General features: G+C 40.4%; 1 protein-coding gene across 1 annotated transcript; it reads right to left on the bottom strand.

Annotated features, from left to right (window-relative positions):
* Window positions 1–284: 284 nt before the first annotated feature.
* On the bottom strand, window positions 285–24,545 carry TXLNG (taxilin gamma). The gene is made up of 10 exons (XM_082304290.1): window positions 24,349–24,545; window positions 15,194–15,506; window positions 14,392–14,483; window positions 10,941–11,111; window positions 10,016–10,210; window positions 8,466–8,585; window positions 7,340–7,414; window positions 5,253–5,345; window positions 4,618–4,713; window positions 285–3,571 (listed from the first exon to the last, which is right to left on the bottom strand). The coding sequence occupies exons 1-10, from the start codon at window positions 24,469–24,471 to the stop codon at window positions 3,251–3,253; spliced, it is 1,599 nt and encodes a 532-aa protein (XP_082160416.1). The 5' UTR covers window positions 24,472–24,545; the 3' UTR covers window positions 285–3,250.
* Between the last annotated feature and the right edge of the window lie 2,457 nt (window positions 24,546–27,002).

Genomic DNA, 27,002 nt, shown 5'->3' with positions numbered 1-27,002 from the left:
TGCTGGGCGAGCGTAGCGGGTACAGCACTTCACTTACCGTACTCGGCCTGCGCGGCTGGTACCGGCTAGCGGCGGTAACGCGCAAGGCACCGACGTGACCCCGTGATCGCCCCCTTCTTCGGGCATTTCGCTTGAACAATACGCTTGAACTCAAATTTCACAACTTTTTAATTTTCATTCTTGCGTTTTCAAACAAATACAATGAGCTCAGTAGATCCAGTTAGAAGACATGATGTTAAAGAAAAACTCAGAGTCCAATATATTAAGCATACTTATTTACTTAATCTATACAGGATCGAGTAGATAAAATTTCAGATTCACATTAGTGAAAAATCTCTACAAAATGTTTTTGAAAAGCAAAACAAAGACTGCCTGTTCATTTATCATTTTTCCTCATGAAAGCAGACATGGGTTGTAAAAATAAAGCAGTGTGTTTAGCACAAACTAGATTTCTGCATCACTTTTTTCACAGTTATTTCCATCTACAGTCCAAAGAGGTAGATTTTCTGCAACACCTGAGAATTGAACTGTAACGTAACCAGGTGTAATGAAAGGAAGGACAAAACATTAGAGATACAGCCCTAACTTACTTGTGTATGGATACACATATTTGGGTCTTGCATCACATAGAATTTAGCTTTTTGCAGCTTAATCATGGTGAAACTGTCAATCAGGCCCCAGAGTTTTGACAATTAGATGTACTTATTTCAGGCTACATCAGTTTACAGCCCAGATTAAACAGTTTATGGTAGTGGGAAAGGCATTAATACAAGTTTACTTAAAAACCCTACTGGAGCCCATTTGGCTGCAGACTGGCAGTGCAAGAGCCTGCTGTATGGCAGATCAGTTAGAGTGCTGAGCTTATCCCTTATATAAATTTGTTTTTTTTTTTTTTTTTTTTTTTAAACAACACTCTTTAAGCAATGCATGAGACTGTATTGACTGGTTTCAGGAAGCAAAGTATAGCTCACCTTGGCCAGATAAGTTGATACGATATGGGTGTGTTAAGGGTAGGAAAGAGAAAAAGAGATCCCCATTTTAAAAGCCTTTCACTTGGGGCATTCTGCTTCATTTACATATTAAGTCAGTAACAAATATATTTGTATTGCTGTTCTATACACGTCATGTCTCTAAAAGCCCTTTAAAATATTCTTGCAGCAGGGTCCAAAAATTCATTCTTGCCTCTATATAGAACAAGCACTATAGAAAGAATTGTTAAAGATACAAATGTCCAAATAATAAATTGTAAAAATAGAAAACTGCATGTCCTACCTTGCCAAGGGTATGATGCATCAGATACAAAGTTTTTCACTTTTCCTCAGGAAAATTACTTCATGCTTAGTGTTAGCTGAAAACCAGTTCTCGCAACAACTATTTTTTAAACAGTTTGATTCTATAAAGCAAGTCCTTTGAAAAGCAAGTCTGAAATACTTCTTTCCAGTATTTTTTATGCCATATGGTTAGCATGATTAACATTTCAAAGCTCTGAGTCTAACTTGATTGACTGCTCATTGCTACCTTCTTTTCATTCCTGCATCGTGCTTGGACCACAAACACAAAAGCCACACAGATCTAGGAGAAAGATGGCCAGCTTCCCGTTTGCTCCACCACTGAAGAGATGTCAGTTTTGCACAGTTCCTCTCAGTGGTATGAGCTAACACACATTGATCAGGCCTTACATAACCTTACTCTCTTTCAGAGACAGCTACATTATTTCAATGTACATTACTACAGGAAAGGGATCAGGAGCTCAGTGCAGCCTGAACATTCAAGTAATTTAGCCACTAAACTGTCGAGGGCAATGAGGGTGGGAAGCTCATTGAGAGATGTGCTTGATTCAGAAATCCCCTCCCAAGTAAGTGCAAAGAACTTTAAGTACCAAAAAGGCTACACATGTTCATATTTCTTAAAACAACAGCAACCAAAACTAGAAAGTAAATACATGGGAACTAAAGTTAAGGGTAGCTTGTAGTTATTTCACACATTGTCTTGCCAAAAAATAAACGTTGGTCCTAGTTCCTCTCAGGAAAAGAAGTCAAAATGCGGATATCAAATTTTCTAGGAAAAGACTATATGGTTTAAGGTTAACAAGGGAACTTTGCTTGTGGTATGTTAGTATAAGAATTTGAAGTACCATCTTTACCAGATAACCTAACTGGGAAGGCACTCTGCCAACTGGTACAGCTTCAAGGTTGAGCGTGCAAGAAATTCCACATTGTACTTCAGGAAAAGTATTTGAATCTACATGTTCAATTATAACCAGTATGCGCTTAACTAACACTTAAATACATTGCATACATGGCTGTTAGAGAAAGCCTATATGCCACAGACTTGCATCTTCCACACCTACGGCAGTAAATGTCTATTTTCCAGCCCTTCAGATAATCCAGAGATTTGTCTAGACAGTAATGGATTTCTCTAGTCAGGATAACCATGTGGTGGACACACTGCAGCTAAGAGGGAAGAACGTGACCAACACCTGTGCAACAGGCTACACAACTGCAAAATTCCACTCGGTAACGCTGCTGTACATTTTCTCACACATTTATATCTAACATGTTCACAGGTAGGGCAAATAGTCCAAACTAACCTTCACAACACAACCCTGAGAAGTCTGCAAGAAGTTGTACACCCTGTTTCACCAGCTGCAAATTAATGTATTTCAAAGCTTTTTTTTTTCATACCACAAAGTACATAAAACCCTTTAAACATATCTTTTACTATATTCTGGACCTTTACTTTTTCATTTGTATATATGAAAACATACTAGAGGGGAAAACTGACATTTTTTACTGGCCATTAGACATCCTTATGTAGATAAGTGAACTGGAAAAATTGGTAATCTTTAGTATACCGAGTGGCAAATCAATGAACAAAACCAGAATGCTGTTCTTTAAACCAAAAAAGTGACATGCTGTCACTGTTTTCCCCGGAATGATGTTATATCTGTACACAGTCTTCCATGACAGTGATTTGTGTTGTGGGGAGGAAACGCACATGCATCCTTTTATGGAAAAATATTTTCTTTTAAAAAATGAGGCAGATGTGCAACACAGTTGTGGAAAATTTATAGTTTAAGCTATTTAAAGCTGCTATGCAGCTTCCTGTACCACATAAGTCCAGTAGTTCTAAGAAAATACAGATATGGTAGAAAAAGTAAGAAAATTTTCACCACAAAACCAAATAGTTACCACCAACAGAGAAAGTTATACACAAAATATATCTCTCAATACAGTGTTTACACTTCATTTTAGTCTACAGATTCAGTGCCAGGAACAGGACTTGTTGAGACAGTCTTTTCGGAACTATTTGCCGCACGTGATTCGACATCAGGTTGGATTCCTGGTTCCGTGTCAGTGGGAGTTCCCAGCTCCTCGTGGGAATTGAGCGTGCAGGACTGCAACACCTGCACAGCTAGATCCACATCTGCTTCTCTGAGAGAAACCTGCTCCTTAAGGACTTCCACCTTCTCGTTCAGCTCATTCCTTTCTGTCTGAAGGGCCCTGCATAGCTTCTCCAAACGCTCCAGTTTTATTTGAAAGCCCTTGTATTCTTTATCTCTTACTGTTTTCTGAAGGACGAAAGAAAATAAAAGCTCTGTGACTCAGCTGATTTTTTTTTTCCCCCTCTTAAATTAATGAAAAGAATCACCACTATTTAATCCTGAATATTAAGTCTTAATTAATCTAGTAGGTCAAGTTCCAGCTGCACTAGAGCAAGTTTGCTCAGCATACTTGACCACTACGCTTTAGATGGTTTGTCTAAGCTGGAGTGGCAACAGACACGTTTAGAAACAAGCAACGAGAACTATACAACTACAATTGTAAGCAAGGGCTGAGCATCAGTGAGGATCCTGATATGAAGTCCCCTAAAGCAGTCAATTACAACCCAAATAATGGCAACTATAGGGAGCAGAAGGGCATACAAGTGGGAAATCTGCAATCTGGCAGCAGAATCCAGGTCAGGAAGTACCATACTCATGGCTCTCCCAACTAGCTTCTTAAAAGAACAGAAAGAGATAGGCAGTGCTATAGCAGAACCTGTATGACCTAGCATGGTTTAGCAAGATCATACCTAATATACTTGAACTAGACATTAGGCAGCGTAGGCAGAACTGTATGCCTACGGCCTGCGTGAAAAGTGTTTTAGCTCCTCTCTTGCTGCACTACAATTAAGTAATGGCACCTTATGACCTCAAAAGCAGCAGCAATGCAGGAAAGTAACTGATCCCTTACACATGGGCTATGTCCTTCACGTCAGTCTTTTATACTTAAAATAGATTTCTATTGCAGCACTGATTGAACTTTGCTCAGCATATTAAAATACAGTCAATTCATTCAGCTTGTATGATTTCATACACATTATCCCACCAATTAAAGAGTAAGCAAGGAAAGATGAGGCTGAATTTTTTGTGTCATGACTTTAGATTTATATAGCAGCTTTTTATTTTCCATGTCTGAGGAGAACAGTACCATTTACACAAGAGAAAACATAAGGCAGACATTCAAGAAGAAGCTACTGTGTATTATTTCCAATTCTCTAAAACTGAAAAACTGTATCAAGTTTTCTAGGACACAGACTCTAGTTTAGCCAACCTGCTGCTTAAAAGATTATTACCTCTTCAGCCATTTGCAGAAGAGCCTTGTTGTTGTTTTCCCATTTTGTACGCCACACTATGGTTTCCTTTTCCAGTTTCTTAATCTTCTTCGTCATCTACAAAAGATAAATAAAAGACTTAATTTTGTGGCTTGCATTGCAATGTAAGTAGGTTTACATGAGTAATTCGACTTCTTAGTGTTACTTTCCAAGTCCAGTTTGAACAAGTTATTTTACAGAAAAATCTTTCTGCACAAAATCAACCCCACAAATACAGATTCTGCATTCAAAGAAAACAAGATTGATTCTTAAAAGAAACAGACTAGCAACCTTCAAGTACAACTAATAAGAAGTTCCAGGAAAATAAGTTTTAAAACATAAGCACAGCCAAAAAGATCGAGAAGTATTGTATACCTTTGATAAAAAAAAAAATTGAAATTGGGATTTAGGCATTAGGCAAGTTGTAAAAAAAGAACATAAAAAAACCATTTTTTCCATAATATGACAAATTCTTATGCTCTAACTTATGATTCAAATTAAATGTCAAAATACTCCATATATTTTCAGAAGGCAAACACTTAAAAAAACCAAAATGCATCCCACTAAGAGCATGCATTTTTATATTACTTTTTATGAAACTCCAATCCTGTAAGTACCTTCTCCATTTCTTGCCTGAAGGTTGTAAAGAGTTCATTACTTTTTGCCATGGTGGTCTGGAATTCTTCAAACTTATCCATGTAAAGAGAAAGCTGTTGGGAAAGAGGCAGGAACATTAATCTGAACAGCTGTATACAAATACAAAAAATATTAAGGTACAAGGGAAAATTAAACTCAAAATAGTAGAAGATTAACTTTTTATTTTTTATGATACTATCCTGTGATTTCCATTTGAGGAGCATGCAGAACTTGTCTGAAAACATGCTATTCAAATTATATATGAAAGGTGAGTTCTATGTTTATAGAACAGTAATGTATTCTAAAGAAAAAAGGATATTAGGTTTAATAAAATGTTGGAAGACATCACAGTTCATCACTATCTCATTTTTCCTTCCCCACTGAAAAAAAAAAAAAGTCTGTGGACTTTAATATGCAGGAAATTCAGCATATGGTTAGTGAAATTAAACTTAGTAAAGACCTACCTTTCCACCTTAACCAGCCAAAGCTAACAACCAAGGCTGGGACAAAGTAAACATGATTGATTCCAGAAATCAAAATACACATTCACAACATATGAAATCTGCCCAATGAGTAAAGATCATGGAGAGTGAATATTGACAAGGAATTCATTTAATAGTGAAAAACATTACATTTTAACAAGTGAAGAGCATTAACATTCAATGACAGAAAATCTTCTTGCCCTGTACCACAAGGTCAAAGAAAGAACTGCAAAATACGTTAATTAACAGACTTTAAAAAAAAATGCCTCTTATTAAAACAACTTACACTATTAGTGTTGTGATTTGATGTTCTGAGAATACATGACCATTTTATTCTACAAAAAAAAAAATCTGTGGGCCCCAGGAAACCACAAACTATATCCATTGTTACTATTAAAAAGCATAACAAAAAGGCAGTAGGGATTTTAAATAAAGGGTAACCAACTTGAAAAAAAAAATTAATGAAAGACTAAGTGCAGCAAAAAACTATTTGGGAGAATCTAGATATGAACAAGTCCAAGTCACTGGACACCCCAAGGAGGGGTGTGTGTCTGTATGTGATTACATTTAACTACACACCTACACACACACTCCAAATGTAACTGTTGGAAAGCCTGGAAAAGAATTAGGCACAGCAAGTGTGAAAGAAGGGCATGAAACAGAGCTTGCAAAGAGACGTAATACAAAACCTCACAAAACTGAAGCAATAAGGTATACAACAAAAGGAATAGCTACTGCTTCTCAGATGCTATGATGTTAGCCAAACCTACCATTTCCCTTTGCCTTACGTGCTGAGCTCACGTGCGGCCAATGACTGCAGGTGATCCAGAACCGCAGCACAAAAACTGGAGACCATCTCTCCACTCTCAGAGAGGATTTCGCTGTAGCATTTACAGCAAGAAAACAATTTGAAGACAATTTTTTTTGCAGAGACACTCAGTTTTAGGTTACTAAACCTGAATAACTACAAGGACAAACATGACATTGCTTGCTCTCAATCCTCCACAACAGGACAGGATGGAAACAGTAAGGAACAAATTCTAAAACCTGCGTGGGCAAAAATCCCCACCCAACTCTTTATAGTCACGAGGGCCTCTCTGGTCCTGAACAGCTATAAAAAAAAGATAGAAATACCTTTGGAAGAGAGAACAACAGTTTCAGAGAAGCCAAGGAATGGTAAAGAAGTAGCCACAACGAATAGATTCTTAAGCTTTCATATAGTCTAGTCTTTGTAATAGTAATGCTATTAACTGAAAAGGATACTAGCTCCAGCAGTTCAATGTTTAGCACCTTCCAGTAACAGTACTCTCCAGATACACTAAACAGCAAGTACAAAATGTCAAGTCTTTACAATTTATACCTCACACTTTGCTACTGAAGAGTTACCCACTGGAAATTAAATTTAAGACTTAATTAAAAAAATACTAAGTACTTTTCACCAGTAATATATTGCGTCTGATGAATAACAACATGTAGGTTTTTTCATATGTTGTGTTATGTTCACTATAATCACAAATCTGTTGGTGTTTTGTTTTTTTTTTCTCCAGAACAACTGTTATTGAAGAGCATTCCATTAAAAAACATACCTGCTGCTTCAGCTGAGCTTCCTGTTGCTTCATTTGTTCACATTTGTGTCTGGACTCAGTAGCTTCTTTTAGCAGCTAAAAAAAAAAATGCAAAAAGCCACATAATGAAGTACTCCTAAGAATGGCTTAAAGAACTTTATCTATGATGAAAAATGAACAAAGGTTAACATCACCTAAGGGCCATTCAACCCTGTTTTCTCACATGGGTTTTTCATTACTATACTATACTTCCATATATACGATTTAAAGCATGTGCTGGCATGCAGAAATTATTTTTATCGACACAGTTTTCTAATTGGTAGCATGAGTCAATGTTTCTATTTCTGTAGCAAGTTTGAACTGCTAAATTTATATGAGTCGTTCATTAATGAACTGTATGTAATTTATAACTGTTTTGTAATCTATTTTCCACCTCCATTTCTCCAGTCACTAATACTACCTTTACAGACTAGTTCAATTTTGCTTCAACTTGACACCATTTTGTAGATTCATCTTTGAAGAGATTTTCATCAGCTTACAATTCCAAAATTATGTTTTCATAATATAGAACAATCCAACACTGGATCATCATTTTAAGATTATACAGGAAAAGCAAGGCTTTTGCCTAGAAGTTACAGATACATAAGCAGCATAAAAAAAGAAATCTTCACCTAGGTATTACTTTTTAATTGGAAGCTAACTTCTTGGAAGACTGCAAGTAAATTGCTGATTATAAACATACAAATAAAACATCAGGCATAGTTCTGGGGACAGGTAGTTCAGAAAAGCATATGCTTTATTCTGCATTTGTTATTTCTTATAGCATAAAAACAGAAGTTACAACTACAAGACAGCAAGAACGTACCTTTGGTGTTTCAGCCCAAGAAATTTCTCAGGCTAAGAAAAAAATCTAAATAATATCCAGCACATTTGATTGAGAAAATGCAAACGGTAACATTACTTGCCTGTGAATATGGACATTAATATTGTAGGCATCATACACACATACACAAAACTTTGTTTCTGCTGAAATCTATCCTAACTTTCAAAAGACAGTCTCCTTAGTTTGCTGTATTTGCTTTAAATAACGAAAAATCTGGTTTGGTGGGTTTTGTTATTTGTCTTAACATAGACAGAGTCCACTTACAAACTCCCTTTCTCGCTGGTGTTTTTCTTCTGCTTCTTTAATAAGCTGGGTAGTTTGCTGAAGTTTGGCATCCACAAGTTGCTGCTGCAGTTCTTTATGTTTGAATACTTTATCAATATGCTACAGGAAGAAAGAAAATCTTATTAGTCAAGTACAAACAAGGCACTGGTCAATTAAGGCAAGTGTACATGTATGGGGAGATGCATATGGTTTAGAAGTTTCATACAAAAGAAAAAACAGAAGACTTTTATATGCCTTTTTTCTCCTGTTATCTCCATACATTATAACTATACAGTTTCTGTCTTTCACAGAAGCCAGATGCATATTTTATTAAATTGGTACAATACCGTCAGTCACTTCATACCAGGCATTTCAAAAATCCTGTAACAAGTAGTCTACATCCTTTCTTCCAAAGTTGGTATATCTACCTCTAATCCTAATTGTATTTTGTTACATCTAAAAGCTCTAGTCCTCAATTAAAAAAGCTCAAAATGAGCAAGGTTTGCAACAATAGTTTATTTGGCTGATGAAATTCCACAAGTCATTGAATTTTGCAGTCTTACTTCCATCCATAAAATAGGTACGAAGCAGCTTCCTACCATTCCTCTTCCCCAAGTTACCTCATGGTTGATACAAATATTCCATGAGTGCAAAAGGTGGGGAACTAGAGTCTACAGAGAGCTTTCTAACTGATCCAGATTTAAAAAAAAAAAAACACACAAAAAAACCCCCACAAAAAACCAAACCAAAACCAGTTGAGAAATTATATTCCAAACCTCCTATGCCAACTAAGAACTAGCTAATCTTCACTGTAGAACTCCTTGAAGCTTAGTTCTCTTTGACAAGGAGAACTGGCTGTTTTCCATTACTGTAGCTTAGACTGGCTAGCTCACATACTGGTGCCAATTAAAGCTACCTCCGTTAGCCATAAAATACAGTCATTTCCATGACACCAATCCAAATATATTCTTAAAGCATCATAGCTTATTTTGATTCTATGCCAACAAGAAGAGCTACATACACAAAGGAGCTTGCCAAAACCCCCTAACCTTAATGACCCAAAACAAATACAACAGAGAATAATTCTTATACCCCTTCCCATTATAACGTGAAATTATAATTTAGAAGAACTTCAAATATTAACACATATTTATGTTGGAAATAACCTTTGGAAGCCATTTAGTCCACTCAAACCAGGGTCAACTTCCAAGTTTGCTCAGGTTGCTCACACCTTGCCCAGTTGAGTTCTGAATACCTCTAAAAACAGATTCCACAATCTCTGGACTACTTACTTCTATTCAACTGCTTTCACTGTGGAAGACTTTTTTCAATGCATCTTGAATTTAGATATGCAAAACCAGACAGGAAAGGCACATAGTGGGCCAAACAGCTACTTAATTTTTTGCAGTAGTAAAGTAAAAAGAATAATTTAAAATATATATACAATGGCTGTAAAATATTAGTTGTCTTTTTCCCTCCCCTTTAAATAGTTATCTGATCCTTACAGTCACGGAACTAATAGAATCCCATTAAAAGCATAATGTAAGCACCTCTTCTCGCAATGCATACTGCTCAATGAGTTTCCTCAGTTTTTCCCCCAGTTCGGTATTTTCCTGACGGAGCTTGGCATTATGTATACCATGCTGTTCCAGTTGAGCCTGAATTTCATTCAGCGTAATCTGGAAGTGTGCAGTTGCTTCTTTCCGTCTTTCTTCTTCTTCACGTGCTTGCTGCATGCTTTCTTCCTTTTATGAGAGAATATTAACTTGTTCAAGCCAAACCATGCATTTTTTTCATATTTTTTGAGTCAGAAACAATGCTAATAATTCACTTCTGGACAGTTTCAAGTTCTAGAGTGCTAGAGTTAATATAATTCACAATCATAATATGCCATGCTGACTACCCACATGAAACACATGGAACGAAGAATCTAGAAATTCCAAAACTTTTAGAAAACCTTGTCTTTACCACTACCAACATTACTCAGAAGCTGGCGTTATAAGATGCTACATGAATACCTTTGCAAGCATAAGAATCACCCAGATGTTAAAACTAACATTGATACTATAATAAAATTTCCTACAGTGATCACAGATAAGCATCTCCTAGCTCTTTTCCATTTCACTCCCATCCATTACATTCTGATAGAAATAAGCCTTTTTTGATACCCTGCCATTTCACACTGCTGTTATTTCACTTGTGCTATTTTCTCCAGCAGTCATCAGCACTGCTCCCAGAAACAAATATGGCACAATCACATACTGTAAGTACTATGATCTATGAACCAGTTTGAGGGGAAAAAAATTAGCAAGCTGAACTATCCCCATATTCTTTACCTTAAAATCAGGTACACTTACACCACATGCCACTCATCTTCTGCAGGTACAGGTAACAGAAAGTGGTAAGTAAAAAGCAGCAATCAATAAGTAAGATTTCCACCACCTCTGGCACTCTAATTTATGTAAATAGACTAACCTTCAAAGTCTTGTTATGACGCTGAAGCTCCCGACAGAGAGATTCCAGTTTGCTACGGGCCAAAATGGCCTTGCTATGTTCACTCTGCAAGTGGACTTTCTCCTTCACAACTTGTGCTTGCTTCTTCTGCAGTATCTTCATCTGCTTTTGAACATTCCGGCTCTCCTCTAACTAGCATTAGAGAGTATATTTATTAAATAAAGATAGGTGAAACCATCTTTATGCATCTAGATGAGCAGACTGAACTTTTAAACACTTCAGATGAAAGCAAGGAGGTCAAATAATTTCATTAAGACCCCCAAGTTGATCTTAAGGGGAAAATCCCATCATCCTACAGACAATTCTAAATCTGTAAGGACAGAAGACAAAAATATACAAATTCCAACTTGAAAAATATTTGCCTTTGAGGAACAGGGACCATGGTCCTGTTGACCATGGGCTATCAGCTTGCATTCAGCTACAGGGGTAGGACTAGCCCTGAGAAAAAAGGATGTGGCAGATACAATTAAAAGCCAACTGAGACCGGCTTTTCAACAAGTCACAACTTTTTCCACTCTCTTATCTGTAAGGTACACACAGATGTTTATCCAACAGGTCTTGTTTTTACTATCAAAAAGAAAAACCCACTGAACTGTGTACAGAGTTCTAGCTTGTCAGCAGGAGCTCCTCACAAAGGAAGCAGTAATTGACACAAGTTTGTAAAATGCTAAGGTATTTCAGAAAGGAACAGATACAATGAGCAGCCCTGACAAATCAAGTAAAATACTATCAAAGCTGCACAGCCCAGGCTTTGATGACTTAAGAGATCTGTAGTCTCCACTATTTGAAACAACATTTTTATTCTATTTCCTTTAGGCTGTTTAGATGGTAGATGACAGCGTTAAACTTTGTATACAGTACTGACTTCGAAATCTATTCTATGAATACTCAGTGAATGGAAGTTTCTTGCATTATCTAGTGAGTAAGTTCCTTTACACGTGATTTTTGGGCTCCCCAAGAAACCACATTATTTAGAGTCTGTTGTATTGTAAAGAAGGCAACAATGTTAAGTGTAACACTGCTCCTTATTACACAGTGCCTCAGCCTCAGGACAGCACAGGAAAAAAAGGCAGGCAACAAGGAACATCACCATGACAGAGAAGAATACAATGCTGGTTTTCTGAAAGAGCTCAAAATAATGCTGAAGCACAGAAGAGAGAATAAATAAAGTTAAGGACCTCCATGACAACAGTACATTAAATGTATATTTGATCTAGTTTAGAGAAAAGGAATATTAAGGAAATGTTTTGATACCCAAACATAAAAAGTCCTTTTCTTGGGTGACCAGAAAAAACACTTGAAGTGGCTGTGCTGTTGGCATACCTATGAAACATCAGGCCTGTAAGAATATGCCAGTGTGAGACATATCACCAAGGATGCAAACCTTCCTGCACCACAAATTGATCTCCTGATAGATTCCAAATTAGGAAAAAAAAAATTGTGGAAGATCTTTTGCCAGGAGAGAGGCATTCCTACCTTTATTGTACAGTCCTTTTCATGAGACACCACTGAAAAACCTGACAGTGAGCTTTAAAGATGATGAATCTTTAAAAAAAGAAAAAAAGCATTGTAGGTGCACTGTCATAAACAGTTCAAACCTCTGCTGGCATTAAAGCTGACACCTATGCCAGTGGCTCACCACCACTATTCACGAAGAAAAGAATGCATCTTAAAAGGAACACAACCAGATCCAATCTAAACTTTTTAAGGGGAACAGAGTACCTCTAAGACTCATTCAGCTAAAACAGAGCTATGTTACACCCGGACAGGCTCCCACCCAACTTCCCAGCAGTTCTGAGCATCACGGGGGAAAACAACTGGTTTTCTAGGATGGTGACTATCTATGGATTGTGAACGCTTACTCTACCTATAGACTATAGATCCTCTCCTGGGAGGGGAAAAAACATAACGTGAACACGTCTCTTCCGATTGCCAAGCTTCTTGAAGGAAATGAAAATTCATTTGGTCTAGCCATTCCCTAATCGGTTTGAGATCTTTCCTTCAACAAGAAAACTCAAAGTGAAGATGGTGCAGACTGTTTTCTTTCTGCAGAAGCAAGGAATTCGTAGCAGCCTAGCTCCTCATGCAGGCCATCATCATCACCACCGTGATTTGACATGGGAGCTGTTCGCTCAAACAGAAAAGGCATCACATGCACAAGCAATTGCTCCTAAGAAGTAATTTACTGCATTTTTCTCTCACAAAAATCAAAGCTCATTTTTAGGTGGGCTCCCCATCCTTGAGTTGCACTATGAAAGTATTATTGTTTCTCATTTAAATGAAGGTGACTTCTTAGAGAAGCTGCTGTATTTGAAGGAAATTCACTCATGTGAACAAGAGCATGCATGTGAGAGAGAGCAAGGAAAAAAGGCAAAAACATTACAGACCTTCAAGAAGGACTTAGAATTTCCTAAACAGTACTAAATCTAAGTCTATTCTTAAGTAATTAGTATTGCCTCTGTGAGTAAAAGACTACCTGTTAGCTCATTCTCAAAGCTCTGGAGACATTAACAATCTCAAAGGAAAAATAAACTTATCTCAGAAGAGTTATGCCATGTTGTGCAGCCATTATGTCATTTTCAGAAACATTTTAATATATAAATACACTTGACATCTACAGAAATCTTATGCTTTATTCAAGCTATTAAGTTCTCTTTAGTTTTGCATTCATTTTATATCTACAAATATGGTGGGAAAAACATATACACACAGTATTCCCAGTGTTTCCATTCTTGTCTGTCCCTGTCTCAGGATGAAAAAGCGAACAGTTCTGCCATCAATTCATTTAGAAAATAAATTATCATTTCTCCTGCTTGGGATGGGAATGCACTTTATGACCAATTACTACTAACATTTTGCCTTTGTGGTTTGTTACTGAAGAAATGTATACTTTTCTATCCATTCCTTTCAGTGATCAGAAAGCACAAAGCAAAATTAAACATGGATTTTTCCAACGTCCCCAAACCCCTCAAAATCACGAGAGAGTTAAGTGTAACTGAACTTTTTTTTCCAAATCTTGTTATCACGGTATGTTCTTTCCCTTTATCCTAAAGGGTATAAATTATAAAATGCTAACACAAAAGCATTATCAACAGACAAAACCTAAGAAAATAATTAGTCCCAAAAGAAACTCTTAGCTTTTCTGTTAATCCTAATGTTATGCTTCAGCACTAAGTTATCAAAAAGTTATCATAACCTATTTTTTCTTTGGATTTAGGCAGTCATGTAGAAGTGAAACAACTACATGCAAGTTTGGCTGAAGCAATACTCATAATAAGTGAGCGTTCTTTTTTTTCCTCCTACCAGCACTCTGAAACATTCAAAATTGTTAACCGTCCTATATTAGAAGTTCTTGCATTCCACAGTTAATATAACACATGAATAACTCCTGCTATCTTTGCAAATTACTTACCAGATCAGCATACTTCTTGCACAAAGCTGCCAGCTTCTCCTCTGGAGTAGAAAGCGTGTTCAAGGCTTGCATTAATAACAGCACTTCTTTTCCTATGAAATGGATGAAAGACAACCATATTGAGAAAAGACATACCAGAAAAGCAGCCTGTCTTTAGAAGTACAATACAGAACCACGAGAAATTAGTGTCAGTTAAGTTGTTCTCTGGTTTGATAGCTGCATAATCCAAGCAGATGACAAATAGGAAGTCATCACAGTAAGAGTAAATTTGTCTTGCCTATGTGCTGTTGCACAACTTGGAGAGCAAAAGTTACCTTTATCTTAAACCCGCAAAAATATTTTTGTTCTATAATTTATAATACCACAGATAAAAATAAAAATCTGAAAGAGTGACATTTAAAAGGTTAAGTTTTGCTAATAAAAGGATATTTGCACAAGTGTTTTTAATAAGCTTTTGGAATTTAAATATCAGCAGTGTTTTGGTAGCACTGAACACCACAATCCCAAATTGAAAATTAATCCAACAACCAGAAAGTTAAAAAAGCTGATTAGTGACTACCACATTATTATTATTATTATTATTAAAGTTCCTGTAAAAATAGCATTACCAGCAGAAGGATTCTTACATATGCATTAAGAACTGTCTTTTGCTAAGCAGAAATACACATTTTCTCAGAATATCCTGTTAAAGATGACAAGTTTTGGCTGCAAAGTCAGCTTGAGACAAAGACAGCGAAAATGTGTAGCTATTTTATGAAAATATTAAAGCCATTTAAAAAGCAAAATGCTGAAGAGAACATACCCAAAGTTTTCTCTTTGTGTTTTTCACTCTCTGGATCTTGTTGGCCATCAGGTGGATCAGTACGGGCTTCTTCTCTCCCAGGAGTCTCCTCACGAGACTCTTGAGAGCAGCATGTGGACCCTGGGTGCCTTCTGTTCTTTGTGATACACTCAGCTTCTTCTGATGTGCCTGTGTTTTCCAGGCCATAACAGTTGGACTGTGCATGCTGCAATGCTGTATCAGACGATTCATTGCACTTGTTGTTCAGCAGCTGATCCTGGTTATTCATTCCCATCTCCCGAGATCCAGCTTCTTCCATTGCACCACGAACCAACTTCAAAAGGGAAAGAAAGAAGTGGAAGTAAACAGTCAAGCAACTGTATTTAAAATGAAAACTTCCACCTTTCTTTTGCATGGACAAATAAGAGAAATTCCACTGTTCAAGTTGATACTTGCTGTTGTTAAGACAGGTATATAAATAACTGTACATAGAATGAGCCTAAAGAGTGATAAAGAAAATAGCACACAACAGCCCAAAATATTAATTATTATGAAACAACTTTGATACCTTGTCATTGCAAAAATGTTTACACACTAGAAATTAAGTTCACATGGAAGTCTGTTCTTAAAGCTCCAAAACTAATTGGCTATCATCTCAGCTGTTAAAGCACACAATCTTCAATTAAAACATTCCTTCCTCACAGTTCTTAAAAATCTATCTCACAAATCAATACTAAGTATACTAAATCTAAAACTCGGCAAGAGTTTAGCTAGGTTTATGTACTGTTATTTGAAAAATAAGGTACAGAAATTGAGACAGGAGGACACCATTATTAAAACCAACTTTATGACATATTACTTTCAGAAAACTGGAAGATAACATTTTTAAATAAGTCAAGAAACATACTGCAAGAAAGAGGGGGGGGGAAATTAACTTGCTAGGAAGTCTAAAGAAATCCACATAAATACATTGTTTCGATAACATATATAGGGTTAGAATTTAAACTGCTTCAACCAGAAAGCCAAATATTATTCTCAGCTCATGACTGGAGAAAATCTGTTGTTATAACAAGAATGATAAACAGGACCAGGAGCACATGCATTTTTTTAATGTTAAAATTCACAGCTATAAAATCATCAAAAAAGTGCATATTAACTGGCTTCAGATTTGGAGTCCTACTACCTATGATTTTTAACAATATATTATTTCTGCTCAATTAAACAGAACTTTCTCGAAAGATTTCTTAAACCCCAAAATGTTTAATCATTTAACCAAAAAGTTAAACATCACCAGTTGTTTTCACACTGCAGCAATACGTCCATATTTTGGAGCAGAACACCTGATGATAGCACTCTATAGCTTATTAACCAGCTACCAGACTCCTCTCTCAATCACCAGAACAACATTCTCAATTTCTAGAAACATTTAAGACTGATGAGAACTTCAAGGGTGTCCAGTGGGGTGTGTTTATGTGTTGTTACACTACGGAGGCTGGGACTCAGGACAATACTTGGAGGTGACTGGGTATTTTTTTTCTGCCCATTTGCAATCCTACTATACAATGTGTATACAGTTAAAAGTATGATAAGCAGAGTTGAACTCACTATACTGCCAAAGTAAAGCGATCATTCTCATTGATTTATTTTCAGTAAGTTTCCTTAAAAAGTCACAAGGAATTAATTATAAAAACCAGGGCTTGTTTATATGCAGTTATGCTGTTTAAGCACAAATTAATTTCAGATTACCTTATACTTTAATATGAAAAATGCGCTAATTCTTAAAGCCAGGAGTTTGCGCTGGGTTTTATATTCCGCACAGATGGAGCATTTTCCTCTTCAAAAGGAATTAGCCAACATCAAAGGAACACAGCCAACACTAATAATATATTGTGAGATATATTTCAACTCCCAATTTGTTCAGCATGCTTGGAAGAGTTATTTAAAAATCATTAAATGAATATGCATTAATATTGTAAAAAATATGTAACAGCTTAGTTGTTCTCTATACTTAAGGCAAGTCCCTTGCGTTAGACCTGATCTCAAGGCAGATTAACTCTTGAGAAGATGGAATTCATACAATACCTTTCACAAAAGACAGTAAGCTTTTTAACTGCAAATAATCTGTACAGACATTAAGGAGCAACTTTTGACCTATCAAGGAAGATTCACTTTGCACTGCTCTTTACAAGTGTGGAAATGATGCACCTGCTTTACGGACAAATACAAACACACTACAGTCTTATCATTCTCCAGTCATGTCAGATAACGTCCTTGATAAATGCCTGAAAAGGTAATGCAGTAATAGAATTGCTGTAACAAATAACCAACCCTAACATTTAATAGTTGACTTTTTAGAGCTGTTTAAGATGCATACTTTTTTTCCTTAGATTGTCTTAAACTGTGGGACTTCCATCGGCACATGAAAGGCTTACCTCTCCAAGTTTAGGGTCACCCAAACAAATAAGAGATGCTTCTTAAAAAAGGACAAGAGATATGAGAACAGCAGAGCTCACTTAACCTTTTTGTGGGTACCAATGGTTGAAACCACGGTACAGATGTCTAAAAACATGATTCATACAGTAGCCGAAGATACTATGTCACATTACATTGACAAGACATGAAAGATCAGAGGTATCTGAACACAACTCGATACCACAGTAGAACTGCAGTACCAACACAACAGCTAAGTTGCAGTTTTTCCATCACGCAGAATGTGAACTTCCGATTCAGATACTTATGCGCGAGAAGCCTGGCAAAAGGTAGGGAAAATCTGCTCTAAACTCAAAGTTTCTGGTTTGGCACAGTATTTCCAGACTTTCTGAAATCCATAAACAGACTCAAAATTTTCTTTTTGAAAGCAGAGCACGAAATTGCCAGGAACTCCAACAAGCACCTGAGAAGGCCTGACTGGCTGCGGTTGCACGCTGAACAGCAGCAGTGCCCAGACAGCTCTCGCGCTATCATTTCATTCCCCCTTTTCATACCCGCCTCTGCTGTGCTAGCAACAACATTCGTGCAACTTGTTCTAACACAGTTTGTAGCCAGATCAGTACCTCAACCCAGTTCACTGCACAGCAACAGGCAATCCTGCCAACCAGAAGTGCTAGCACGATGGCTGGAAAGAAGCCAAAGCACGAGAGTCACTAAAAAAAAGTCAGTCTAATCACAGCCAGAGCACAAGGAACTAAACAAAAAAATACCTTATCCTCACCACAGGTACGTAGTTAGCACAGAATACTGAGGTACTGAAACACCGTCAGCAAGGCAATGTTTATGAGAAGCACTGCTTCAAATTTAGACAAACCAGAAATTTGCACTGGTTTCATCTGAGAAAATTCTGCCATTTCTGGGGGAAAAAATAACAACTACTGGCAGGGGCATCCCTGTGACCAGCAAGTCATGAAATGCCCACCTCCGCCAGCAAACCATCACAGTCACCTAAACACCTGGCAATTCAGAGCTGGCAATTAACATGCATACTCCAAAGCATCTGGAAGTTTCATGGAGTGAACACCACCACCTCATTAATTCAGCAAAGCATTTTGTAGAAGTCAAATTAGGTGTCAGTCCAATTCTTTACTGACAATAAAAATATCTCAACTCTGAATATTCTCTATCCTTTGTCAAAAAAACCCACAAGGATTTTCAGAACTTCAGACTCAATTCTCCGGAGTCTAACAGAGAAGGTAGAAATAACCTATCAGAATACTGAATTGAAGAAAAAGGTTTGTGTACAAGTCTCTTGTACATCTCAAATATATTTGAAAATAATAGCGATAGTGAAAAAACTACAGAACTTGCCAACCTTCTTTTGGTTTTCCAGTGAACGTGGAACAAACCCAAGCTTACTGACAAGCAAGCATACTCCCTGCAAAACCAAAGCTCGCTGTGGCAGTAGACAGTTTTTGTAATAATATCCGATTTTCTTAGCTTAAATAAAATTAAAAATTGGTGACCACAGGCTAGAATGCTGTACTTAAAGAAGTGGTTCTACCAACTAGAACAATCTGATAACATACAAAAAAATAACTAAAAAAAACCTAGTTAAATTCTATCAAGTCATAGTCTGTAAGTTCTAGCAAAACTGACAGTAGCGGCACAACATACTAAAATTCTAATGCATTTAACCTACATTAGGAAGTGTTTGCTTTTCATTTTAGGCAGAGAAGTCTGCTATTGCCTGACAGGGGCCACAAACACTAATAGCTAGATGACTTCCCGATTATGACTAACAAAGAATTTTCTACATTAGTTCTCACTTTAGATATTAAAAATATAACCAGAAGTCTAAACAGCCTTCTTACACTCAATTTTATTCTTTAACTACCGATAGTTTCAGATTGGATCTGTATCAAGCTTCAAGTTGGAGTATAGCAATAATAAATGTACATTAAGAATGTTAAGTACTAAACCACATATAGTATCACTGAAATTGCCCCCCCCCCCGAGACAACGGTCAGAACAACCCCAACTGTTACCTCTATCTTTTCAAACGCGTGCTCATCAGACAAGTGAACTTCTCAGTTTAACATTCCAGCCAGAACAGAGCACTTCCAACAGCACATTGTATAATAGCGCTGATTCAGTACTGACTGAATAAAAACAAAACAAAACCGTCCCACCAAAGACCTTCTACTGAAATCACCACTACCTTTTCTAGCTGCTACCATGCTCTCTCAGCTTCCAGCTGGCTTCCAACCTCCAGTTTCTAATCAGCCTTAATGACAGGTGGCTTATAATCTGATGGACGAGAATTAGTTTGTTACACACCTAGAAAGATTTTTCAGTGAGAGACAAGAGTACATTGCACAGATAATGTGCCACTTGATAAGATCACGAAATTATTTATCAAAATTCAAAACTGTACCATCAAAAAATAAGATACTTGCCACCTACCTAGCTGTGAAAACAGCTTTTACAAGACACTGACATTTCTGAATAAGCATATCATCTTCAAGCTACTTAAGACAGAGTTACAGGCCAAACAACTTGAGGATGCCTGTAGGAAAATTACTGGTAACATCGCTCCTGCTCACCCCAAAGTTTTCATTCAGTCTTCTGCTCTGTTCTCTCAACCTGTACCTTGATCAAAAAAGGTGCACATCAGGAAAACTCTACCTTACTTTGTACCTAAAAGACGAGAGTACAAGATAGGTATCCTATTTATGAAACTGGCTATGATCACAAGAGCCTAAGCCAACTTTAGTTCAAACAGCACTGCTTCAGCAACATGCACAGCACGGAAGGACAAAACAGACGCCTAGGCAGAACTTATCCTACCATGCCAAAACGTATCATGAACGGACTTATTTTTCTGTTCTAGTACGTACAGAAGTCTGTAACATACAGTTCTACCTAAAATATACTGTGCTTATCATTGGTACTGAGTGTACTAAAGTGCCTATATTTCATATTCTTGCGCATACGCATACTGTCTTTCCATAAAACACCTGATAACACCTCTCTGTACCTCTTATTAAAAGAAACCATAATTAGTAGCTGCACCAACATCCTTTTTCTCCTACATGTTAGCAAATTACCCTAAAAAAATAGGCACTGGCATTAATCTATCAAAACATCTCCTACATTCCCCATCATAGCAGTTGACCTGTACTGTGAAAAGGCTCTTACAACCTTAGCCTTCCGAATTGCTAATACTTTTAAAAAATATTCTGGAAGCTTTAGAACAAACATATGTACATAAAACAGATTTTCACAACTGTAAGACAACCTAAATATACAAGCAAATACATAATCATTTGCTCAGCATCAGACTCCAGAAAAGACCATTTGAATAACATCATTCAGCTGACTACATTTTCAAACTCATCACACATGGAACTGGGCATAAAAGCCTTATACCTCTTTATCCTGACCAATTACATAAAAAAAAAATCCTTGTGGCAAAAAGTATGTCATATTTATCATAAATGTTTATGGCTTATAACAAATTTTCAGCTTCCTGCATCCCAGCAATTTACTTTCAGCTGCTAACACAGGAAAACTTACTTTGAAAACGTGTGTGTAATAACTTTTCCTCAGCACAGATACTCAAGACGACCTCATTTAACATACTGCATTGTGCTGAAAAATCAGCCATTCTTGGTAGTAATTTTATTCCTGACTTCTCCATAAAAACTAGCATTTGGGGACATCACAAAATTTGGGTTTGAATTTTATAGCAGTGTCGTGGTTTAACCCCAGCTGGCAACTAAGCACCACACAGCCTCTTGCTCACTCCCCCCCGCGGTGGGATAGGGGAGAGAATCAGAAAGGTAAAAGCGAGAAAACTCACAGGTTGAGATAAATACAGTTTAATAGGGAAAACAAAAGCCATGCACACAAACAAAGCAAAGCAAGGAATTCATTTACTACTTCCCATCCGCAGGCAGGTCCCAGCCATGTCCCAGCTTCTTGTGCACCCCCAGCCTACTCACTGGTGGGGTGAGAAGCAGAAGAGGCCTTGACTCTGTGTAAGCACTGCTCAGCAGTAACTAAAACATCCCTGTGTTATCAACACTGTTTCCAGTATAAATCCAAAACATAGCCCCATACTAGCCACTATGAAGAAAATTAACTCTATCCCAGCCAAAACCAGCACAAGCCAGTACACCTTCATCCACTGGTCTAGACACAATAATTCAGGTGCTTGTGACCACAAGGCTAGCTTATTAAGGTTATTTCTCCATGCAATACTTCTCTATACTATGCTCACTGACCTAAATGATCATGCAGACTAATTATACCTTTCTGAAAACCTGATGGCCTCTGAGGTGGCTTCCCCACTGAACTAAGATCTTAGTTGTGAGATCAGAAAGTAATTTCAAACAAACACTTCACCCTGTTCTGTCATTACATTCAAAATTATGTTCTATGCACTCATTTACCTACTTTCAAAATACTGGACTGAGGCACCTGCGGTACTGCTCATCATTAGTTTCAAAGCATTGCAAGGTTATAAGTCCCAACACAGCAGGAGGATGATTAAGAAATATCTACTTTGCAAATCTGTATTTTAACTTTATAAAAGTTAATACAGAGACAATGTATTAACACTTAATTCTATTAAGAATTGCACTATTAATACTGGTGGCCTTACATTCAAGATACGGTCTTTGATACTGGTTCAGACGCTTACATTCTCACATGACCCCTGCTTGTGGTCCTTACTTTTTTCTGTTACCCTTTCCATGCTTCTTGCTCTGTCTTTCAGTGACCTTATGACACAAAAGGCATTCTGGCTCTTAAAAAATAGCTTTTTTTATTTACCTCAAACATAATCTCAAAGGAAAAAGAAAAAAAAAAATGGCTGCGTTTGTATAATTTTTCTTCTCTGTGCTCTGAAAAAAAGATTAGAAAGATCTCTTCCCTAGTTTAGCTTAAAACATTAAAAAACACTTCCTGTAACTCTAGCAAAAAATTTCACTGGAGGAACCCAAAGTTTAAATGGAAACTTTCAGTACATTTACAGGCAAGGTAAAGTGCGGCACATTTCACCAGCCCTTTTTTAATGCAAGCATCCGAGACAGGTGCTAATTAAGAAAACATTTAATATAGCATGAATCACTTCCGCCAATGAGGTTTCACTTCCTCTTTACTATAAACCTAATAGTTTTCTAGTCATCCACAGCAGGTTTCTGGAAAAAGCAGGGTAGACAAGTTCTGAATTCCCAATGCAAACAGGTCACAAGGAACCAAAAAATAAAGAAGCTCCCGTATACCAAAGCAGGGGGAGGGAAATCCACAAGGAACTACTGAAGGATTTTTAATTCACAAAAAAATTCAAAGTAAAACTTGCTTAATATTCCCTGCCACATTTCACCTTTTTTAAGAATTAAGGTCCATTTGACTGTGGGTATATAAAATAATATGAAGATGCTGGTTTGTTTGGGGTTTTCTTGTTGTTGTTTCTTTTTTTCTTTTTTTTTTTTTTAAATAAACATCATCATCTGCTTTCATAGCAGACACTAAAGTGACTTACAAGCCACTTCCTAGTAAAAAACTCCAGAAAACACACAGGAGAAGAGATGGCTTTTCGTTGAGGAAAACTAGCTCCATAGCCTCCTAAATCTCTTTCCAACAGCCAAAATAAACAACCATCACCACCAAGTTACTATTTCTTTGTATTGCAGAGAAAAGTTACCACAAAAAGCCACCTGAATTTATGTAAGGACACAGGACAAGATACTAAAGCAGCCAATGAGATTAGGAAGGCAGTTGTGTCAGATAAAATGCTGCGTTGGTGATACCCCATCCAGTAGCTGAATTACAGCACATCTGAAGTCTTTGCTGCTGGGTGCCCAAGCACGCGTATTTTAGGCTTTTCCTACAGGGGCAGGCAACCAGAAGCTCCTGTAAAGTCACCGAGGGCAGCAGGACACGGCTGCTTTCCGTGTCCTTTCGGCAAAGGAAGGCAGAGAAGGCCGGGTTTACCTATTCCGGAGGGTACGGAAGCGCTCCCGCCGCCCCCGCCGCACCGCAGGCCGGCGGGCAGAGCCCCCGCTCCCGCCAGCCGCGCCTCGCACCTCGGCCACGCCGCTCGCACCGCCGAGCGCCAGGTGCCAGCAGCGGCCCCGGGGCTGCCCGACACCGCCGGGCCGCGGCCCCTCCGCCGGCGGGGGAGCCGCGGGGCCGCCCGGCGGACCCCCTCCCCGACCCCCCGGGGAGGCCGGCGGAAGCCCCCGAGGTCGCCCAGAGCCCGGCCCGCGCAGCACCACGGCGCCCACCCCCCGCGCCGGGCCCCGCCACGTGCCGCCGCCCCCAACGGCCCGCCGCGCGCGCCAGGCAGGGACCGCCCCGCCCCCGCCGCGCTCCCCGCGGGGCGGCCGGAGGAAGGAGCCAGCCCCGGCCCCGCCGGGCCAGCGCGGCTCCCGGGGGCGATGCCGAGACACACGCACACACCCCACACCCGCCCCCGACACACTCCCGCGGCTGCAGCCACGGGTCCGGCCCCGGGGGAAGCGGAGCGGAGCCCGGCCTGCCCGGCGCAGCCTGCCGAAAGCGGGGGAGGCGGCGGCGGGGGCACCGCCTGGGCCAGCCCCGAGCGCCCGGGCCAGCCCGCCGCGGAGCGCGGGGGCCGCATGGGGACGGGGGAGGCGGGGAACGAGGCGCCGCAAGCCGGCGGGGCGGGGAGGGGGAGCGCCCTCCCCCCGGGCCCGGCTGCGCGCCGCCCTCACCTCCGGGCCGCCGCCGGGGGCCGCCGCCGCCTCCTCGCCGCTCTGGCTCTGGCGCCGGCTCCGTCCCGCCGCCGCCGCGCTGCTGCCTCCTCCGCGCGCTGCCTCCGCTCCGCGCGTCGCCATGATGTGACGGCAGCATCCAAACAAGCTGCCGGGCCGAGGGACACCGGAACCTCTCCCGGCGGGCCCGCCCCTTCTCCCGACGGCAGCCAATCACCGTGCCGCCCTCTGCCCCACGTGGGGGGACTCGCGCCCTCCCCGCCCGCCGCTGCCCCGGGCGCTGCCGGGGCGGGGGAGGCACCGCGGGCTCGGTGGGGCTCGGCGGACTCCGCTTCCCGGCGCCCCCTGCGCGGCCGCCCGGCCCCAGCACGCGCTGCGCGGCTCCCCTGCCCCCGGGCCCCGGCAGGGCCCGCCGGGAGCGGCCGTGGGGCCTGCCGCGGGGGGTGCCGGGGGATGTAGTCCCGCCGGCCCGGGCCGCGGCGCGGGAGCGGCGCCGGGCGGGCAGCGCGACTCGCGGCCGGCCGCCGAAGGAAGCTTTTCCCCCTCCCTGCCCCGAGCTTTATTCCGCCTTCCTTGTAGCTAATTACTGCGCTCGTCATCGCTTTGAAGAGGCGGACGGGACGGGACGGCGGCCGAGCGTGGGGCGGGCCCCGCGGGCCGGCCTTGGCGGCGGCGGGCGGCGGAGCTGCTGCTGCCCCGAAGGGAAAGCGGGGCGGGCGCCCGCCCCGCCGGGAGGCCGCCTTGCGCAAGGAGGCGTTGCCAGGAGTTGCTGTGGGCGTGTGGCCGAGGCCGGGGGCGCGGTAGAGGCGGCCTGGGGCCGGCGCGGCCGGAGAAACCGCTTTGAGGCGGGAGCGCTGCGGCCCTCGCCGCGGCCGAGCCCGGCGCCCCGCGGCGTGGCTGCCCTGGCGGGAAGGCTGCCGCGGGCGTCGGGAGCGCTCCGGCAAGGCGGGGCTGGGCACCGGTGCTGGGGGCGGGGGCGGCGCTGCCGGGGCGCCCCTGCGGGCCGGGGACCCCGCCGCCGGATCGGCCCGCAGCCGCCGGCCTTGGGCCGCTGCTGGGCGGCGGAAGCGTGACCTGCAACGGGCGCAGGCGAGCGCCGTGGGCACGCGGGTGTCTCCGCTTTCCGGGGGAATAAACTGAACCTCTCCATGGTTCAGGGGAACCTTTATGTTCTCTTATGTAGTTACTGAATAAAAGTATCGCTCTAAACCTGCCGAAACGCTTCAGAGAATAGGTAGAGTGGATCTTACGCGTTGAGTAAAGTAGCTTCTGTGAGGCAGTACCTGCTTAAATTATTTTGCCCTTATATCCTAACTCTATACTTACCAGAACTATTCAATTGCTAATTTGAAGATGAAAAATAATTTTACGGTTTTGGGTATCATCCTGATCTTTAGATGGAGATTTTCTCCCCCAAAATTACACTTGTTCTTTTACGAACGTGCATAATACTGATACAATTCCTGTAAAAAGAAAAAAGGGCCCCTCCTCTCCCCCAGTAGAAATTTGATGCTTCAAGATTTTTCCCACGCATCCCTTCTGGCTGAGAGTAGCAAGAGATGCGTGCAAGTAATGCTCCGGTTGATCCCAGGAAGGCTTGTACAATCCTCATAGAGGGCTTTTAAGATGATTACTTCTAATTTCTCCCAAGCAGTATTTGGAAGTATATATATCTAGTAAAACATAAATTACTCTTGTGCCCTCCTTCCCCTCCCCCAGAGAGGCACTTTTTGGAATAGAAGGAAGATGAGTTACAAATACGAGCTACTTTGAGAGAGCGGAATAAAGAAGCATGGAGTCCTTGCTGGCTGTAAGCCTCTACTATAATAAACTTCATTATAAGGCCTATTTTGGTGAATTTGGGTGCAGACAGGTTAGCACACATCATGCAGCAGAAGCAGGCATACAGCCGTTCCGTCAAGGGGGAGAAAGTTTTCTTCAAAACTGCCAGATGTTAGAGAATTCATTTCCAGCAGTAATCCTTTTCACACTTGAATTGGCAGGGTTTTTTTTTTCTGCTGATACAGTGACACAGATCAATTATAATAATTTTGTGAAGAAAGATACTGCTTCCTAGTAAGTCAGTTTTTACAGAAGTTTTGTTTTTTCGAGGACAGCTGCTGCAGGCGTAGTGAGAGAAGTAGCATCGGCTTCCAAACTCAGTTACGGATCTCCGGTGCACTGCTTGCTTGCTGTGCTGTTGTCCTCTGAAGAACACAAATGTGAACTTGAACAAAATAACTACTTTTAGTATTTTTGATTACATTTATGGTGCTCTCCCTATGTCTCTTTGTTGGTTTTTGTGAACTGTTCTCCTTCAAAAATGCACTTACCAGCAAAGTGCATATCAACAGTACTGGAAATTCGTATTCCACTCCTGCAAGTAAATACACGTACTGACAGGAGGATGAGAACACGTGCGCAGTTGTGCCCTGTTGTGACTCTGCGGGAGATTGCTTGTGTGAGGGAGGAACAGTCATGGACTATACACTAGGAGCAGCCAAGTAGATATTCCACCCAAATGGCCATTTCCAAGAAGCTGCTTAATTATTGGGCATCAGAAGTACTGGTCTCATGTTTTGACAGGCAAGAAGCTGAAATTTTAAGAAAATTAGTTCTTTTTTTATTATTATTATTATTATTGTTATTATTTA

Source organism: Platalea leucorodia (assembly GCF_965183815.1).
Source record: "Platalea leucorodia genome assembly, chromosome: 2".
Taxonomy (NCBI): domain Eukaryota; kingdom Metazoa; phylum Chordata; class Aves; order Pelecaniformes; family Threskiornithidae; genus Platalea; species Platalea leucorodia.
This window is presented reverse-complemented; position numbering and strand designations above follow the sequence as displayed.

Bases quoted from the DNA above. Each gene is read 5' to 3' on its own strand.
- TXLNG (XM_082304290.1), bottom strand. From the start codon at position 24,471: ATGGCGACGCGCGGAGCGGAGGCAGCGCGCGGAGGAGGCAGCAGCGCG. The intron at 7,415-8,465 runs GTAAGTGGACTC...TTTTTTTTTTAG, and splicing joins ACCAGCGAGAAAGGGAGTTT to CTGCTAAAAGAAGCTACTGA. The intron at 5,346-7,339 runs GTATGTTTTTTA...CTTTCCCAACAG, and splicing joins AAGCTCAGCTGAAGCAGCAG to CTTTCTCTTTACATGGATAA.